The 19893-nt window shown below is 46.8% G+C and overlaps 1 protein-coding gene across 2 annotated transcripts in view; it reads left to right on the forward strand.

Annotated features, from left to right (window-relative positions):
- Nucleotides 1–15243, forward strand: part of GALNT17 (polypeptide N-acetylgalactosaminyltransferase 17) — a 208433-nt gene extending 193190 nt beyond the window's left edge. Inside the window, exons 8-11 of one of the 2 annotated variants that reach the window (XM_083806491.1) lie at nucleotides 91–228; nucleotides 1451–1546; nucleotides 11091–11258; nucleotides 11911–15243. In XM_083806491.1, the coding sequence (XP_083662617.1) occupies nucleotides 91–228; nucleotides 1451–1546; nucleotides 11091–11258; nucleotides 11911–12039 (531 nt within the window). In that variant the 3' untranslated portion in view covers nucleotides 12040–15243. The remainder of the gene's footprint in view (nucleotides 1–90; nucleotides 229–1450; nucleotides 1547–11090; nucleotides 11259–11910) is intronic. The other variant, XM_083806492.1, reaches the window with a different exon arrangement.
- The last annotated feature ends 4650 nt before the right edge of the window (nucleotides 15244–19893 follow it).

Raw genomic sequence — 19893 nt, forward strand, 5'->3', positions numbered from 1 at the left:
AATGATAGCAAGCACCAGTGAAATGCACTCATTTTATCTTTTATTTTAAAGAGGAACCATTCAGTGATATGATGTGTCTCTGTTTTTCAGAATCCAGGTATTGACATTGGGGATGTCTCTGAGAGAAAAGCTTTGAGGAAGAGCTTGAAGTGTAAAAATTTCCAGTGGTATCTGGACCACGTTTATCCAGAAATGAGAAGATACAACAACACCATCGCGTATGGCGAGGTAATTACGGCTGGTACATTCCTTAGATGTGACTAGTAATTTTTACAGCTGGTGAGGCTCTGATGACAAAAAGCCTCAAAGGAGTTGAGCGTGAATCAAACCTTCCTGTTTCTGTGTAGTTGTATAGATGTTTATAAATCTGCTCACAGTTTCTTGTGAAAAACCTCTTTGGGGATCTATTTCTGATCTTGGAGACCATACGTAGTAAAATATTTTAATACCTTATTTACTGAATTGACACAAAATTATCTGTATTACCTATTGAGTCCATGGATTATGCAGCAGAATGTATGTTTTTAACAAAAAGTTGTTTATAAAACCCTTTGACTTAACCTCAGCCTAATTTCTTACATGGTCTCTGTAGGATACAGTGCCTTGTCACAACAGCTTAAGGATGAGATAAAACAAGGAGACTTAATTCAATCTCTATTGGCTTTGAGACAGTACTAGGAATATAAAAACAGGCATTTATGGGAACTAATAATACTCTGTTGTAGTAGGTCTCACGGAATAGTGGCAGTTGAAGAAGGCTTTTTGAAGCACAGCCTGAGTACCCCAGATGGGCATTAATTTTAAGAAAGTTTTCTTGTTGAAGTTGTTTAATGACTTCAAGCTAACCTCCCCAAACAAGCAATATTTTAAAAGCATTATTTCATTACAGTTGCCCAGCGTGGGGAAACTGGAGAGAGGGCATCTTTGCCTTCACAGACCTGGTGGTGGGGTTTGTAGCATGAGTCCAGCACTCTCGTACTCGCTCCAAAATGTGTCTTTGAGTACTGAGCCACCTGGTTTGCCAGCTTTGCATCTCCTCCTGCATCTCTCTGATGATTTGAAGGGGTTCCTTGTGCTATCTGGACTTCTTTATCCTGCCTTGTTGAACACTTCGGCATTTTGATGGAATACAAGCAATTCTGCATTGATTTCAGGCTGCTGGCAACATGCTGACAGCAATCTAAAAATATGTTTGTTACCACCACACATGACCAAATACAAAGGAAACTGTTCAAGGAAAGTTGGTTCCTTTGAATGGTGATTATTATATAAAAGCAGTCATCATTAGGCCTGTATTTAAAGAAAACATATGGCATGCTAAACCTTTCTCTGCCTGATTATAGCTCGTGATACAGTACCATGTACTCTTTCCATGGCCAGACATTGCTGCATATCAATTCATAGCTTATCTCTGAAGACATGTAAACATGCCCTATTTATTTTTTTACAGCTTCGAAACAACAAAGCGAAGGATGTTTGCCTTGACCAGGGCCCGCAGGAGAACCACACAGCAATATTGTACCCGTGCCACGGCTGGGGACCGCAGGTGAGGAGCCTGCATGTGCTGGGAGCAGGCAGGACCTGGCAGAGGCTGGATGGACGGAGGACAGAGTACGGATGTGCAATGTGTCTGTTGGCTTCGCTCTCAAATGTTTAAGGCCCTGCTTCTTTCTTGTTTAAAAAAAAAAAAGGATAAAGAGATGCATTTTCCTAGCTACTCTTAGAGTTATTTTCTGGATTACCATAATCATGGCAGAGTTGCAAGTAAAAGCGTAATTTGAAAATATTTTCCAGACAAGGGTAAATAATGCTGAAAACAAATGGCCAATGAACAGAGCAGAGCACACACAAGCAGAGCATTTTAAGACTTTTCTTTTCTTTTACCCAGCAGACTAAAAAGGTACCGACGGGGAAAAGAAAACAAACAGTGCTTTTTGATGGGATGATAATTTGCTATTTCAGCTGGGTTGGGCTTTACTATAGTGTTAGTTTTCTAGCACTTCTTTTGTCTCTCCAAAATCTTAGGAGCAAACTAGAAGCTTCTTAACCGAATTTCAAGCTCATTCTAGATAAAAGGTCATGATTACAAGATTCACTCTACATCTCTTATCTTTTGGAGGATTAGTGGATGTGTCAAATAATCAAAGTTAGTGATTATGAACTGATTTGGCCTATTTTATAGTTGCGTCTCTCACATTGTTTTAAAAGAAGGCAGCATGGGAATGCTGCTGGTTCGATAGCTGTAGAGATAGAACAAAACAGAGTGCTCTGCTCTCTCTGTCACTGCTGGTATCTGTAAAGCCAACAGCAGACTCTGAGCTGGACTTCCAGGATCTGCAGGCTCCAGGTGTAACTCAACCATTTCCATGTAAACTTTTTTGTCTGTTTTTCCTCTTATCTCTGCCCATATCCCCACCTCAGTATTTTGCCTACATCATATGATTTCCGTCATGTTTTTCTTTCTGTATGCCTACTGGCCGTCTTCTTGACACGCAGATCCCCTAGTATAATGCCCTTATCCCCTCCAGTCTTTAAGGAGAAAATACAACAAGTCTCGTTTTAGTCTGGAAGCAGAGTGGCTGTCTTATGATACATGTTTTTTTACAAGAATAAGGATGTGATTTTGTTTTTCTTCATTGCCAAAATATTGCCTGGCCTCCCTATAGCCACAGTGTAGCAGCACTTGTTCTTCCAGCACTTCATCTCTACCCAGTGAGACCCTGGTTGGTTATCACCAGAATATAACAAGTGTATCTGACCTCAGCCTCCTGCTTTTGTTTGCATTTCCCATGTAAATGCTGTGGCTATCTATACTGGAAATGTAGCCGAGGTGGGGAGTTTGCAGGTAACAGGCTCTGCAGTCTCTGTGCTTGCCCAGTGACTACTGGCAATGGGTGGAAACGGGACAAAGTCCTCTGTGACAAGGCAGTTTCTTCCATTGCTTTTCTTCCATTGGTAAGTCCGTGCTCACTACTAAGCTGGGAAACACTTGCCAGCTGCCTTCTCTGGATCAGCCACATTTGTACTGATCATCTACTGATCTGCTTAGAAACTCGTGCAAAACTGTACCTGAAAAGCTGTCTGATCACTGAGTTTCTAGGCAGAAGCCATCATCCGCATTCTCTTGAAAGAAGGTGGGGTGTGCCACAGGAGCAGAGCCAGGACGCTTCACATGGTGAGATGGGTCCTGCCAGTTGCTCTCCGTTGCCAAGAGGACAAGTTTTACACAGGAAGCTGAACGTGGATTTGGGTGAGGTTAGGTGAGACAAACCCATCCCAGTTGTGCCAGGATGCTGAGCTGGGTATATTTAAGGCATAGACAGAGTTTTCTATTTATTTGCAGGAGAACATCTGCCTTGGCATGTTTTAGTGAAAGCTTGCCCTGGCAAGACATGGATCCTGGTATCTGCACTTTATGGGTTATGTTCTTCAATCAGATAGCCCCAGTTTGTCATTCCACCCTTTGCTAGCTCAGTATCGTGATGTATGTTAGTCTAACATTGGCCAGGCCTTCCAACATCTTCTTTTAACATCACAACCCCAAACCAGAGCTGTCTGTGCTGGCAGATGACTGAGGGTTTAGGCTGAGATCAGCTCTATAGGCATGTCTAACGCGTTGTGAGCACCTAAATCCTGTTGAAGTTGTTGTGTGACAGCGAACTGCTGCAATGAAGCAGCACAGGAGGTGACACAACAATGAGTAAAGACTCAAATCCAGCTTGCTGATAAACTCTGTTTGACAGATTTTCTATGCCCTTAAAGGTAAGATGCTGCATCAGACCTGCAGTGTGTCCCAAAAGTGCACAAACTATATAAAAATGCTCAAGAGCAGTGGTTGAACTCCTGATCCCAAGGGCACCGTAAGCCTGCCCAGCACCTCTGCTCTGGGTCACTTTGGTCTCCATGCAGGCTGGGAGAGGAAAACCAGTTTCCTTCATAGAGTTGCAAAAGAAAGCTTAGCACTACATTTGCATTCATTAAGACCAGAACTGTGGAAATAGAACATAATCAAGACCACCCAATTAAATGCCTGCAGGTATTTGCATAATAAAACAGTGCCTATAAAATTTTCTCCCATAAATCAGAAGGAAGAGCAGGGAAAGGAAGATAATTCCCTGCTGGGAAGTAGAGTTTCCCAATATATCTGGGATGATTTATTGAGCAAATTTCATATAAGGATCAGATTTTTCCAGTTGAAACAGGAGCTGCTGTGACCTGTTCACTGGCTCCTTCTGAATTCTAACCCATTATGGGTTGTAGCCCATCTTGTATATGCGTGTTGGTTGTTTTGTTTTCTCTTTGAATACCCAAATACCGAATACCTGTGTGAATGCGTCAACTCAGTCTTGAAAACAGAACTTTCATTGGCCATTAGAGATGATAAGTCTGGCTCCCTCACAGTGCTTGTGCAACCCGTACATGGGAGGAGGTCTTCACAAGGTGGCAAGGTAGCGGGGTTTTTGTCTAAATCTCCACCTGCAAAATAACGTTAGCATTACCCTTCTGCTGACATAGGCAGGAGAGTGCGTTGTAGACTGAGATGGAGCTGAGTGGGGACTTAGAGCTGCAGGGTATGGTAGTTCTGACAGCCTTAGTGAGTATTTGGGGGTCCAGCGTGCTCAAGGAGGGTCATTTTTAGCTAGAAAATGTACAGCTTCAAGTGACAGGAATGTGTAAAGAACCCATTCTCACAATAAAATCATCATCAGCTTTCCAGGTTCACCAGGCGTAAGTAATTCCAAAGCACACCTCAGCCTGAACTGCAGACTTCAGGAACCACCTGAGCTGAGGAAGGGGCCATGGGACTCCTTCGGGGTAGAGATAAATCTCACTTTGATTTATCCTTGCCTTTAAACAGAGATCAGTCATCTGTGGTTGATCAAGTCACTGCTAAATATAACCTAGCTGTTGCTTAAACGCACACAATTTTTTCTTAAATGGCACAAACTGCCTGTTAGACTTTCTGGATGGAAGCTTAAGCCTCTAAGTGCATTATAATATGAGAAACTGAATTAGTCTGACATTGCTTGCTAACCCTGGACTTTAAGATGAATGACTAAAAGCAGATGATTTGTGACTAAACTTAACAATGTTTTCTCTTCCAACCTGGTGTTCTGAAATAAAGCACCGCAGTGCTCTGGGTTCCCTTCAGCTCACCTGTTGTGCAAGCTCAGCGCAGGTTTTTCTTCCTGGTCTTCCATCTCCGCGTCATCTCTTCCCTCTCCAGCTGAGAACCAGTTCTTGGCAGTTCTTTTGTTTCACGATACATGCAATTAGTTTAACTCCTTGAAAACGCTTTTTAAAAGTAGCTATCAGTGAGTGCAGAAGCTTTGAAATCAGCCTTTTGTAAAAACACAGGTGCGACACAAAAGAAATTGGACTTTCATTACTACAATTTAATTAATGGGCTGCGAGTTGTAATTTATTACCGGGAATATAATCAGAGGTGATGTAAACACTTTGTTCAAATAGCTCAGTTACTGAATATATATAGATATATGTATATATATAAAAACCACAAGGACTTGCAATTCCTGTTGGGTTTTTAGCATGCGGGGTGGTGCCTGCGTTCAGGCAGTGGCTTGCAGTCTCCCTTCTCTCTTTGGTGCTGCGGCCCGTCACATCCACACTTAAATGTTTCCCAATTGAGGAGCAGGTTTGTTGGCTCAGCTAGTGAGGGTAAGTGTGTATGCTCTCTGCTGGCATTTTTACAATGCAAGGACAGTGGTGTCACCGCTCCTGTTCCCTGCCACTGAATAATGTTGGGATTTCAGTAGAAACCTTCACTTTTTGTAAGCTGTCCATCCCCACACCGTGATCCTGTCCACTGTGGCTGTGGTATGCCTGTGGATGAGCAGCCTGAGGCAGAGAGGGAGGGCACTTGACTCTTTGGGGAGAGAGTTTTTCCATTCAAATCAGGGCAGCTTACATTATATCTTGAATTTCTGCTCACTCTGCTGATGACTGATAATCAGTTCAGACTAAGTACGTAGCATATGGGTGGTTGCAGTTAGGTGCAATGGATCCCGTACCTAGTGCTGAATGTGTCTGAGAACCTGGCTTTTTCTCACAACACCTTTATTGTAACATCTATCACTGGGGGAAATTTCTGGGTTTTTCTTCTGTTTATTTTCCCTTTACCTTCCCAATCTCCCTGTTTTCATTCACTTCCAGGTCAAATCATTATCAGATTTCAAGATGAAGTATCCTTTTATCCTGTAATTATATTGAACGTGTTCCTAGATTTTTTTTCCTGATGGCTTCATCTTTTAAGTGATACATCATGAAAACACCTGGCTGTAATGATGTATCACACTAATAATATAGTAATACTTCACTGGAGTGACAGAACGATGGTGATATATTAACATGATAGAAAGTACTGTAATACTATAAAACTTAATGTTCACTCAGCAGAGCATTTCATTTAATTATAGGATAAAATATGTTTTGCCCATTTAAGCATCAGAACCTGGGGACAAAACTGTCAATACTGAGTTCATCCGGGACACTGCATTGTCAAGGGTGACAGAACAGCACATCAGATGAAATTGGGCTAAGGAGAAAATAAAAAAGTTGCTAATTGAAGATTGCTCACTGCAGAAAGGAAGCTAAACAACCCTGAATTATTTTCCAATAGAGTCAATGAAGGTCATCGAGGCTTTTATTTCCCAGGTGCTAAGACGTCTAATTAACTTTCTACCATCCCTGAGACACAGCCAGCCAGAAACAATAATCAAAGACGATGTATTGGTGGTGCAGGTTTGTTGATGGGAGATCAGCCTGAGTGATTCATGGGGCATGAGTGCAGCAACAAAATGTAGGGCCCAGAGCCTCATTTCAAGGTCCAAAGCCTCTTTTTTTTTTATTCCAGACCCCCATTGTGATGGCACAAATCCTTGTTCTCAGGTTCCAGGGCCTCATTTTTAGCGTTCAATCCCCCCTTTTTTTAGGATCCAGTAACTCAATTAGAGATCGAAACCTGCCTTTTTATAGCCTAAACCTGGAAATGTGTTTGGAAGATGCTGTAGGTATGAATCTGTGTTTCTCTCTGGGGATGTGGCCGTGGGCTACTTACACAGATCAAAGGTTTCAAGACCTCAAGATTGACCACTTTTAAATGGCTAGCTAGTTAGCATTTTCAAGCTGTTTTTCTCTGGTCTGTCCTCTTGGTCAGTCTGTTTTGTCTTGTGCACTGTGCTAGGCTGAGTAACTCCTTCAGGTGCTTTGCTTGGTCTGTGTCCTTGAGGCTGACACTGCCTAACAGGCAAAGAGATGTAGATCACTTAAAAGGTTAGGTGTGTAATGTTTTAGGGCAAGTAGAGCAGAATTTAAAGTTGGATCATTTCAGTGATTTGCCTTTCCACAAAGCCAGGAAAACATGGGTTTGTTGCATGAAATACCACTGGTTCTTACTGGTTACACGATGTGGACTATCCTTAACTTACTGTCACTGGAAAACCCGCAGGCAAAACCTCCTTCTTCATCAAAGAAATCATTTACTTCATAAAAAGACACACTTTTGCTACCTTTAAGCACTGTGATGACCGTGTGAGGAAATCATTGGTGACTACAAAGCAGCCTTGGGGTCTCCAAGGGAGTAGCCTTGTTCCAACACTTGCTGACGGAGGTGGCATTTTCAGGGTGCCCGACCTGGGAACGGGATGGGCAGTCCTTGCAAGGCATTTGAGAGGAGAAAACCAGTGTGGTCCAACAGGTGAACCTTTGGTGGAAGAGCCTTCCTGGTGCCTCCAGGAGGAGCTGTGAGGATGAAGAGGAGCAGAGAAGAGCCAAGACTTTTCAGATGGTGCCGGGTGGATCGGGTGTGCTCCTGGGCAAGAGGGCAGGATTTACACAGTTGGGTTATGTTGCTGAGACTCGCAAACACAGTGCAGAGCAGCTTGGAAGGAGCTTACTGAAATCCTGCCCATGGTCCTTCTTGTACCGCCTTGAGCCAAGGAGCTGTGTTACCCTGGATATCGCTATGAGCACCTGCAGTGTCGATCACGCAGAATGGAGTAGCCCTCGCTCATTCAGCTTTCATATGTAGCTGAAGAACAAATTCTCACTGCTTGCATGGGGCTGCGCCAGCTGCATTGAAGCAGGGAGGTTTGCTTGAGCCACTGAGTTGTTGAGATGGTGAATTGGTGCAACTGCTCGGAAGACTTTAATGGCAATGGCACACGTAATTTATTGATATTATAAAGCATTTGTCTGGCATCTTCGGTTTCTAAATAAGGCTCAGGTCTTATGCAAGTGATGAGCTGTCTAGAGCTACTCTGTAAGATGTTCGTCAGCGTGGTGATGTGACACTTCCCATATCTTTTTGGGCAGAAAAAGCTGGTTAGCTCCCCAGAGCAGCCAGTGGGGCCATCTCAAATATCAGCCTCTGCTGTGTGTTATCTTCCCTTTTACCGTTCAAGAAAGACCCAAGACACAGTGGTAGCAGGATCAATGCTTCGCCACCCCTTTGCCTGAGTTCTTCACCCCCTGCTTTGGTTTGGGGTTGGGACCCCCAGCTGCTGCAGCGGGCTTGCTCTGGAGAGGAGCGAAATAATGAAAGAAGAGTTAAGACATCAAAGGCAAGATTCCCGCAAATGCATCTTGGAGCTCACACTTATGAGTTAGACGTTTTTTTTGGGGAAATCATCACTATTAGTTTTGAAGTACTGAGGAGGGCTGGGCTGGATCCAGTGTGTGACAGTGCACTGGATCCAGACATGTATTCGGGGCTTTCTTTATCTGGCTATTATACCTAGCAGATGACACATCTAATAGATGCACTTGATACATTTTTCATAATACCCGTGTTTGTTTTTCAGCCTGTTTAGTCTCCCTGCAGCCCCTGCCCCTTTGCCTTCCTCGGGAAAGATTTGATTTTTGCTCTACTTATTTTTTCCCAGCACATTAGGCGATAACATGGAAGAGCAGAAATCGTGTTGCCTTGTGGGCAGGAGGCCAACTTTCTGAAGACAAACTGCCAAACTCCATTAAAAAAAAAGAAGTGTCTAGCATGCTAATTTTGGACATGGTAGGAAACGTTTCAGAAACAGGAGAAGGAAGGGTAACATGCTATCCATTTGGGACCTCTAGAAGATATTTCTGTTTGTCAAGGAGAAGTCTTGGGGTGGGTTGTTTTTTTTTTTGTTTCTCTTTTCCTTTACATGCCTCTCTCTTTTCGCAAGGCAAGTGGCCTCATCCTCTGGGTTGGTGCTCAAATACTAATTCAAATGAATTGTGTGGCTAAAAACGTTGTCGTTTGACAACATGAGAACACTACCTCATTTGAGGCTTGGCTCATGGAAACATCAAACCGATAAAAACAAATAATGTGAATTTGAGCCTTTCAAGCTTAGCTGGAGATTCCCAGGAAGTCATTCTCAGGTTGCTCCTGCCTCGTGCACAGGGAAGCTCCCTTGCTGGGATCGTGGTGCCATGTGAGCTGAGTGTGGGGGTGACCAGGATCCCTGTCCTGTGCTCGGGCACCATGCATCCGGGGCAGATGGTGGCAAGGCTGGGAGGAAGAGGAGGAGGAGGTGATGGTTATGGTGCTAAGATCTGCAGGCTGTGCTCCTTTCCAGCCCTGCTGCTCCATCACAGCAGTTGGGATTGCTGTAAAGCCAGAGACATGCACTCCTGTGCACCATTTTGCAAAGGGATTTGGGGGGGCGGAAGAGCAGATACTGCACCAGGGGATGGGATGGGGCAGCGCTGGGCTGTGTGGGCTGCCATGCAAGCGTGTGTGCGTGCTGCCCTCTGCAACCATACTGCAGCTGAATCCCCATCTGGGGATGGATACTGCTGGCAAACGGGCCTCCGTGAGCTGTAAAGTAGCAGAGGTCTTGCTTTGATTGGCAACACGTTGGCTAAAAGTGCAAATCTGCCAGCAGCTGGGAGCAAAACGCAAGGCAGAGGGGCATTAGGGGTAGGGGGGCAGTCAGAGGCTCTGGCACCGCTGTCCCTACAAACCAGCACGCAGAGGGAAGGCAAAACGAGATTCAGGCACCATAACTGTATCTGCTGTTGCTAGCTCAACTCAGACCCCTGTACATTGTTTTAACTTGATTTTCAGTGTTTAATTATTTTAACAGAGATAACCCGAACTCCCAGTGTGATTTACTGTCTCTTTTTAAGCATCTGGGTCACAGATATGCTCAGTTAATTAACGTGCTGAATACTCCTCATTTGTCTGCTAGATAATAGATTGATTCATAATTTAAATAAGCAGCTGTGTATATCTTTCCCCTGAACCATAAAAGGCAGGCCGCTGTCATTCATCTCCTTTCACTCCTGAATTTAAATATGTTTAGGGAAATATTTTGGTGGGATTCCTTAAACAGTGGGACTGTGGGAGCTCTTTGTGTGCGGCAGTGCCAGCTGTGTGCTGCGTGCTGCCCGCCCCGGCAGCAGTCCCCGGTGTCCTTGTCGCCTCTCGCTGCTCCCTGGGATGGATCCGTGGAGCAGTGCGGCTGCCGGCGGGTGACGGTGGTTTGATGCCGGCAGGATTGCAGCGGTCAGGTGCAGGACTCAGACTTTGCTTCAGTGCTGAGCCATGGGGGAGGTTCTGGGCTTGTGTCCTCAGGGACCGGGGCCAGTTGTATATTGGCCTTTGGCTGGTGTTGCTGCCTGGCTGCTGGTGGAGTTGCTGGAGGGCTGCGCCAGACACACCAGCGGCATCGTTTGCGGGCCAAAGCAAGGCTGGCTTGCCAAGAGCGTGAGGCGCCGTGAGCTGGGCCAGCGTGCCCCACCGAGCCAGCTGGCTCCGGCCAAAAACCAGGGGAAGTCATGCATTGCCCCAACCCACGGAGTGTTCAGGCCTGGGAGAGGCTGCCCTGTGATGGGTTTGTGTCTTGGAGTTATTATTTTCTTTTCTGTGTACCCTGGCTCCTCACCTGCATCTGCAAAATAAACAACATCAGGAGAAAAAGGCTGGAAAAAGGCGTATTCTTTTTCCCTTCTTGTTGGTTCTTTCCCTGTTCACCATCCTCACTGTTTTTTCCTGGGGCTCTGCCTGGTTGTCCGCTCCTGCGTCACTTTAATGATACTCCAAAGATACTGATGGTCTTTTTCCCCTCCGTCCCTGTCCCCAGCTTGCACGCTACACCAAGGAGGGGTTCCTTCATCTCGGCGCCCTCGGGACCACGACTCTTCTGCCCGACACCCGCTGCCTGGTGGATAACGTGAAAAGCCGCTTCCCTCAGCTCCTCGACTGTGAAAAGGTCAAGAGCAGCCTCCATAAGCGCTGGAATTTCATCCAGGTTTGTTATGGGCCTGCCATCAGTGCTGCCCCTCTCTTTTCCCAAGCCATGGCTGTGGCATGTTGTCTTCAGCATGGGACAGCAGGGGATGAAGACGAAATGTCGTGTGTGACAGCAGATGCCAGGTCCTGGGACAGAGGCAAAAGGTTAAGAGGGATCAGGGGCAGGGGCAGTATCAGCAGACAAATAATTCCAGTAGAAATTTCCTTTACTGTCACTCAGGTATATGTAACCTGCCCTATGTATGACTTCCAGATTTCTTTGTTTCTTACAGATAACCAATGGTGAAATACATGAAAGCACACACTATTTCTGTCCCAAAGCAGAGAGTTATACAGCCCATGGAAGTGTCACACCTTCCTAACACACAGGATGCAGTCATGCTATTTAAAGGTTACAGATGTCTTTTGGTTACTGCTGTGTTAGGGATCAGTGCTGTCAGTGATAAAGGTTGCTCCGTTCAATCCCATTGATTATTTTAGAAATTATGTTATTGCTTGAATTGCATTACTGCCCCACTAAGTGCTGTGCACTTTCCAGCCACGCACGAGGACACAGCCTCTCCCCTGCAGTGCATGGTCCTGGGCTTGCTTCACAGGCAGTCCCACGTCTTTTAATTTTTTAACTATTTTCTCCATGTCTGTAATTTTAGAATGGTGCCATCTTGAACAAGGGAACGGGGCGCTGCTTGGAAGTGGAGAACAGAGGAATGGCTGGCATTGATCTGATTCTTCGCAGCTGCACAGGACAAAGGTGGACAATTAAAAATTTCATCAAGTAAAGGGTGGAAAACTCCGAGGAGTCTCACCTGAAACACAGCTGACTTGGACTGATCTGACTGGACTCCTTTGGAAAGGACAAAATATCAAAACAGAGCTTTATTCATGTTATTAGGAGAGGACATGGGGGAAATGGGCATTTGTGTCTTTATTTTTATTGTATATTAGTCTCCCGCAGCTGATTCCAACTGTGTGAAATTGGGTCAGAACTGCTATTTTCTTCTGGCGAGCACTCTAAAAGGTACCACTTATTTCTGCTGGAATAAGTGTAATAAGCTCATGTAGTCTTGTGAGCATTTTACTGACAGGGAAATGTTGCTTTCCCAGATGACTCCAAGCTCTCCCAAAGGGCCAGCTAGGTTTGCACCATGGTCAGAGTCAAGACACCCTGCGTATATCTGCATGGCAAGCACGAAAACTTGCTTGCTTGTGAGAGGAAAATGTGGCCAAGCCCCAGACAAGCTGCGTTGAATGATGTGGTGTTTCAGTAGGTCCTCTCTCTCTTTTTCCTTTCTTGCCCCTACATCTAGCAGCCCTTTTCTTGAGTCTGGGAGAAGCGAAGCTCTCAGAGACGCCCCGGTAGATCCCACTGATCTTTCCAATCCTTAATCACAGATGTCATTACACAAAATTCTGTCGAATGAAAATACTGACCTCCTGTTGTCCCCTCTGCATCGCCCAAGTGATGCTGCTTGCCAAACCAGCCCCGGCCCCTCCATTTATGGAGACCCCGAATGGGTTCCCTGTGGAAAGACCTCAGAATTTTTCCCCACAGGCGGCTGCCTGCCAGTTTTGGGGTCGGTCAGATGCATGCCTGGTGCGACATGCCGTGTGGCAGCCCAAGCATTGCACAGCAAGCTGTTGGCCAGCTGGGGACCTGGAGAGCTGCAGGTCTGTCTTGTCCCCCTGGTGGAGCTGCTGGCATAGCACTAGCCCCTTGGGGACCCCCCTTCTATCTCCTCCCCCCCCCCACCTTTTTTTTTCTGCTTTTGGGATGGGTGCACTGATGTGTGCAACAGGCTGAGGGGAGGTAACATGAGAGAAAGTCCTGCTCAGGCTTCCCTCCCATGGAGGCTATGGGGCTTGTCTTCAAGGCATCCTTGCTCTGAATGAAGATATCAGTAACAGTGGTCTCCTTAACTTTGTAGCGGTGCAATTTTCTTCCTGAGGCTAGAGCACACCTGTCCTGAGGCCTGGTCAGTGTGTAGCTATGGCCAAGGTCCACCCCAAACCCTGCATGTTTTCTTCATGGGTGATGGAGATGTAGGGGAGAGGGAGGGCAACAGACCAAGAAATGGCAGCTTGGCTGAAATTCCTGACCTTGGAGTCACTTGAGGCTTCTTAATATGATGGGGTGATCTCACCTGCTTTTTTTGACCCACAGTAATCTTGGCTACCAAATCTACCCAGCCACTGTGGGAGACCATTGGTTTGGGGTCCTGGTGTCTGGCTAACTGGAAACTGGAAAAGGGAAACATCTTGCAAAGTTGTTTCACATAGATGCTGGACTAATGGGTGGATGCAGGCTTTGCTCAGTGGAGAGGGGAAGCCAGCCCATCTCCTGTCCTTCTCACAGAATAATACTCTTTCTGGTTGCCCTCTGGCTAGGGTGCACTAAAATATATTAATATATGAGATGTACATGTAAATATGTTCCCAAAGATGGGATGTGCACAGAGTTGTTTGCTGCAGAGCACTCATGCCTGTCTTCCATTTGCATCAGGATAAAGCTACCTGGGTGTTTAATGAGTTTAATTTTCCATGCCATGCAGCAGGTTTATAACTGATGTTTTAGTAATTTATTGAACAGAAACAGATATATTTCATTGTTCCTTCTACAGCAATGAGCATCACATAAGACTGATTGTTCACTTACATGTGACAAGACTCCCTCATCCATTGGAGTTGTCTCTGATTTTTTCCCTTGCCTTCCTTAATGAAGTAAAACCTCTTAGTTGTCCTGAATTGCAAAGTAGGGAGTCAATGTAGAATTTTGCTCTCTTACTCGCTGTTGCATCATCTCTTGTGTAATAAATTTTAGCACTTACAAAAACGACACGATCACAATGTCTTTAGATGCATGATGTATTTCCCCTTGCATTTGTTGCTTCTTTCTAAGAAAAGCAGTTTGCTAATGAAGTGGACTCCAGGAAAGTCTGGGGGATTTGAGACTTCACAGCTAATGGCCAAAATGGTAAAATGCCCTTTAACTGAGCAATCAGTTTGCTGTCAGTCATCAGTGGGAGCCACACATTGTTTAGTGTTGGGAAAAGCCTGTGTGTTTTGGGAAAAAACAACCCAAAAGCCTTTGGATGTTTCCTGTGTTATCATTCATGGTTCTTGGCTCAGCTCTAGTCCTGCCAGTGCTCAGGGCGCCAGCAGATGGGCTTTGTCAGATCTAATCGTGGTGGGACAAGGTGTCACTGCCCCCAGCCGTCCATCTGCTTCAGCTGCTGGATCTGTCCCCGTCCCCGTCAGCAGAAAGCAATGTGTGGCTGCACCTCGGCTCTGTAATTTGCAGGACTGGCTTCAGCCACCAGGCAGGGGGCTTGGCTCTATGAAACACAGCGGATCGTTGGCTGCAGTCACTTCAGGACAGCCGCGTGGCTCTGCTCCGGAGCTGGCAGCCCCTGGCAGCCGCAGGGTGCATCTCCAGCTGCGTGGTGGCGTTTGTTGGAGGTGATGTGCATGCTCCTGTGAGCTTGTCCCAGGTGGCACAAACCGACCTGGTGATGGTGATCCCAGTGGTGATGGGCTCTTTGATGAAAAAATTCAAAGATGCATTTCCTTTGTGCACCATAAAGAAAGCAAATGCCTGAGTACCCAAAAGGAAGGGGATGGTGGAGATGAACACTGCTCCAGGACCTCAGCTGGGGCAGAAACCTTTTTGAGGTGGTTTGCCTGTTCTCACTGCTGTACATAGAGCGCTTTAAAATGACTGAAAAGCAGTGGCATGAGTAAAATCAGGATTCAAATGGAGAATTTTATCTGCTGTGTCCGTGTAAGTGAAGTTCTGTTCTTACATTGGCTTGTGACATGCAGAGATGATTGCTGAGGCGATGACCTGAGGTCTGCACCCTCCTAAACCTTAGAAATCTGTCTTAGGAATCTGGATCTAAATGTTGCATCTTGCGCTTATCTCTAATAATATGTTAATTGCTTTAAAAAGTGATATCAAAGTGGTTCTTATTAAATATATGATTTGAGCCTTGCCTCTCGAGTGATTTTAAAAAGATTCACTGTTGATGAGATACAGAGGCAGTCATTCTTCTCTGTTACTTATTTAATAGAAAAGTGCTGCTGTTTTAATGGAACTTCCATTTTAAAAAGAAATGGAAACGAAGGAGAAATCAAGAGAGATGGCCGATGCAGATTAACCTTCCGTTTCATCCATCCGTGCTGGCTGCCACTCACCAAGATAATGCAATTACATTCAAGAAGCTGAAAAGAGACGTTACGTGGTAAAACAGCATCGCTTGCAAATGTACCCAGGCTGGATGTTTCTAAAAGTAACCTGAAGCTTGGGGCACTCCTTAGACCCAGTTTTTGCATCCATATTGTCCTGAACCACAGGTCAGCTGGTGATGTGGTTCCCAGATAAGGACAGCGAGGTACGGTTAGTTACATGCCTACATAGGAGTGAGGTATGTCTGTGTGTGCACCCTATAATAAAGGCATTTTTTGTGATAAAAGCAGCAGCCCTCCCACCAGAGCTGAGGACACAGCAGGCTGTTAGCATGAGTCCAGGTAAGTGTGGCCTCCAGCCCTGAGCTTGTTTCTGCAAAGTGTGCTAAATAAAGCTCCATCACCCCTCCTGAAGGATGACTCAAGATGGATGGTACAAAACCTGTGTTTGTGTTGCGTGCATTTTGCATGCTCAAGGCTTTCTAGAAGAAAAGGCCCAGGTTATAGAATTGCATGATCCATGTGCCTTCCAGCAGATAGAAGTCAAGAACAAACCTTTGCTCCTTAGATCCCCTTAGCAGGACCTTTGTGCTGGGCAGAGAGCCAAACTTGCAAAAAGTTCCCTCTAATCCCTCAAATGAAGTTAAACTGCTGTCATTTCAAAGTCAAAGGTTTAACTTGTGGATTCCCAATAGCAAAGCCTCTGCTTGGCCACCGAGCTATTGGGGCACTCATCCATGCTAATGGGTACAGAGTTAAGCACTGTGCAGGGTGAAATCAGGCATTTTGAAATCTGCACAACCTTTGCAGATGAGAAACTGCCTTGCTTTAAGTTGGGGAGTGGGGAAAGCAAATGTGACCACTGGGAATCTCAGCTGGCTTTCTAAGGATGTTAGGATGAAGTATTAAGGGGAGTTTTCTGTTGTGGTAAACCAATATTACCTGCAGATGGTCCCTAAGTATTGGAAAAACTTAGTGCCATGTTTAGGGATATAAACCCTTGAATACCCATCAGCCAAGTGACAGAAAGGTGTGGTACTGAGCTCCTCTGTGTATTTACTGAAAGGCCAAGGCCTCCTAGTGGGGGTGATCCTGTGTTTCTGGAGGAGGTCATTCTTGGAATCATACAACAGTTCCGCTGTGCATATAAATCAGAGAAGTCCTATATTATTAATGGCTGTGACTCTTCCTACACGCAGGAGCCAGGCGTCACACTGAGGCCCGTGAAGCTGCTCAGGTCATTCAGGTTTGCAGCCAAGTCATCGTTGGTGGGACCAGGATCTCAGCTGAGCGTTTTGCTTAGAAACAAAGTGGTAGCATCCTTCTAGCACCACATTAAAACAAAATGACACGGCAGAAATTACAAGCTCAAAATCCAAGCTCAGCAGTCTCCACTTACCCAGGACACCTTGGTGAGAGCGAGCAGGTTAACATGTCCCATCCCCTGGGGATCACCGCGATCAGTACCCAGCGATATCTCACTGGGTGCAGCTCTCAGGGGCCCCAGCTGAGACTTTGGCCCGGGTGCTTTGGGTCGCACTTGGAGGTGCCAAAAATACCTGCAGGCTGTGTGTGCTCAGCAGGAGGCAGCACTGTTCTTTGGGAAAATAACACCGGGCATTAGCTCTGGTATCACCTGAAGTGCTCAATATTTATTCTGAAGGCACGCAGGAATTGCTGCCTAGAGCAGCTACCCCAGTCCGCTGTGTCAAGCGTTCTTCCTCTAGCAGAAGACAAAATGGCAGGAAGAAAGATTGTATAAGCCATAGAGCCTTCCAGAGGAGGAGTTTCTTATTTTATTCCCATCTGGTGGCTCCGAGACGTGATGGGTAATAGCTCTCCAAATGTATTTCCTGGCTATTGTAATTCTAGGTTTTATTGTTATAGGCAAGTATTTCATAGTTAGGCAAGAACCCGTGCAGGAACTAATTTCTTATTGTGCTCTTCAAAAATCACAGCCGGGAGGAAAATAACAGCAGAGTGGGGACAAGGTGATTTGCTGTGCAGAGCTGCGGAATTGGCACCCAGCAGTAAACTGGTAACAACTTCTGGCATTTTGAGAGCAGAACGGCAACCATGAGCATCCTTTGAGCCTTGCAGGCCCCCTCCGAGGAGGCAGGGTTATTTCCCTGGGCTCTGAAACCGTGCTCGGGACCTCATCCTGGGGAAGCTCCCCAGCAGTGAGTGCCCACGCGGGGGATGGAGCGGAACCTCCCCACGTGCCAGTGGCACGGGCAGGAGCTTCCTGAGGCTGCAGAAATGCTGAGCCTGGGGGGGCACCTTGGCTGGCTGTGAGACGCCCACCCAGCCGCTGTCCCTCTCCCCTCTGCAGCAGGGCTGAGGGGAGATCAGACAGAAGAGCCCGTGGGTGGAGTTAAAGACAGGGAGATCGCTGCAATGACCGCCACAGGCAAAACAGACTCGACTTGGGGAAGGATGATTTCATTTTTATGCTGGTTAAAAATGGAGTAGGATGGTGAGAAACAAAAACCGGCTGCGGCTTCCTTCAGGCCATACCCAGGTGGTGTGGAGTCCTCCCAGCTGCAGCGTGGGTGGGTCTCTGCCCTGGGTTCCTGTCCTGCACGGGCTGCAGGAACCTCTGCCCCAGCACCCAGAGCTCCTCTGCCCTCCTCCTTCACCGACCTCGCTGCCCGCAGGGCTGCTTCACTCACTTTGTTTCTCGCTCCTCTCTCTCAAAGCTGCCACGCAGAGTTTTTTACACTTCCTTAGTTACGTTATCACAGAGGCACCACCAGCTCCGCTGCTGGGCTCAGCCTTGGCCAGCAGTGGGTCCGTTTGGGGAGCTGGCTGGGTCCGAGCCCAGCCCTGCCCTGTCCCGTGCCCACCTGCCCAGCCAGGCGCCCAGGGCCAAGCAGGAGCCTCCACAGCCTTGGGGGTAAAACAGGGGCAGCTCTGGCTGAGGGAGGGATGAATTTTGGTGCAAAGGTGTGTTGCCGCGTTGCCCCTTGCTATGTTTTCTGTTTTGGTGCTATTTTTGTTCCGCTTTCCCTTTGTCTTTAGCACTGTCTTGTTTTACTTTTTGTGGCTGGGGCAGCCTTACATTCCTCTCTTTGTTCTCAGCAGGTGTTTGCTCCATCTCTGTCCTTGCTTGCTCATTTATTCTCCATGTGTTTTCTTTTATTTGCTCTCACTTTCCTTTGCTGTTTCTTCTGATTGCTTATTTCCTCTTCTGATTTTTTTTCACTTTCTTATTCTTTTCTGTTTCATCTCGTCTTTTTTACTCTTGCTGCTTTCCCTTTATGCTTGTTCTCTCTCCTGTTGTTTTGTTCTTTGTACATCATTGTTTCGCTGCTTAGATTCCCCATCTCCCATTTTCCTCTCCGAGTTTGCTTTTTGAGTTGGAACTGAGTCAGTCTGTGTTTTTTCTGTCTTTAAATTTTAATCACAGCGCCTATAGGCCAAATCCTTTCTTTTATTGCTCATACATAGGCATCGGCACGGCGAGTTACAGCAGCTGGTACCCATCCTGCTTCTACCAGCTTTGTGGTGCTTTGACACAGGTGGGGTGGTGGTCGCATGGCCAAAGTGGTGTTTTCCAGCCCTTGAGACCCCCCCCTGCCATGAAAAGGGTGTGGGCACTGAGTAGATCCTGCAAGCCTGTGGTCCTTCACTGCAAGGGTCCAGATGGCCCAGGAAAGGGGTTACGGGCAGATGTGGGTCTAGGAACCTGGGCTTGCTGCAGGCTGTGATTTTGAATAAGGAGAAAATACAGTAAAACCACACAAATGCTCTTCCAGCCTTTGCGCTTCCTCTGATGAGCTGAATGAGAACAGAAGAAATGTTCAGGTCCTCCCATCCAGACACCCCGTACTACAGCAGTCAGCAGTGGGGCCATAAGCACGTACCACACCAAGGGAGAAAGCTAGGAGCTGCTCAAGGAGGGGAGAAAAGTCAGGAAAGGGAGATGTAGAGACTAGGTCTGGGTTCAGTGATCAGGAGATGGGGAGATATCTGGGGTGGAGCTGTCTTTGGCCCTGAGGAAGGCCCCCAACCCAGCATGGGACCTCAGGACTCAGCCCTGCTGTGCCCAGCCCCAGCACCTGGGTCACCCCCACCCATGCCGTGGGTCACCACCAGTGTGTGGGGCTGGGCTGGGAGGCACCGAACACCTCCTGCATCCCTGCAGGGCAGCCGTCCCCAGGCCCCTTCCCAGCCAACGTTCATCCCACCTGGTCCCGGGCAGCCGCTGCTGGTTCCTCAGCCCTTCCTCAGGCATCACCATCCTTGCTGTCAGAAATGGTCTTCACACGTCTAAGGTGAGTTTTCTGCTTGAACGGCAAGCCTGAGCCTTTCTGCCTGCCCCAGCCACAAAGGGGAGGCTGGATGGATAATTTTCCCTGCCATTTGCATTCACCTTTTTGACATGGTGTTTTTGTTTCTCCTGGAGCAGAAAAGAGCAAGCTGCGGCTCTGTCATGCTTCCTAGCCCCA

The sequence above is a fragment of the Anser anser genome, assembly GCF_964211835.1.
Source record: "Anser anser genome assembly, chromosome: 20".
Lineage (NCBI taxonomy): Eukaryota > Metazoa > Chordata > Aves > Anseriformes > Anatidae > Anser > Anser anser.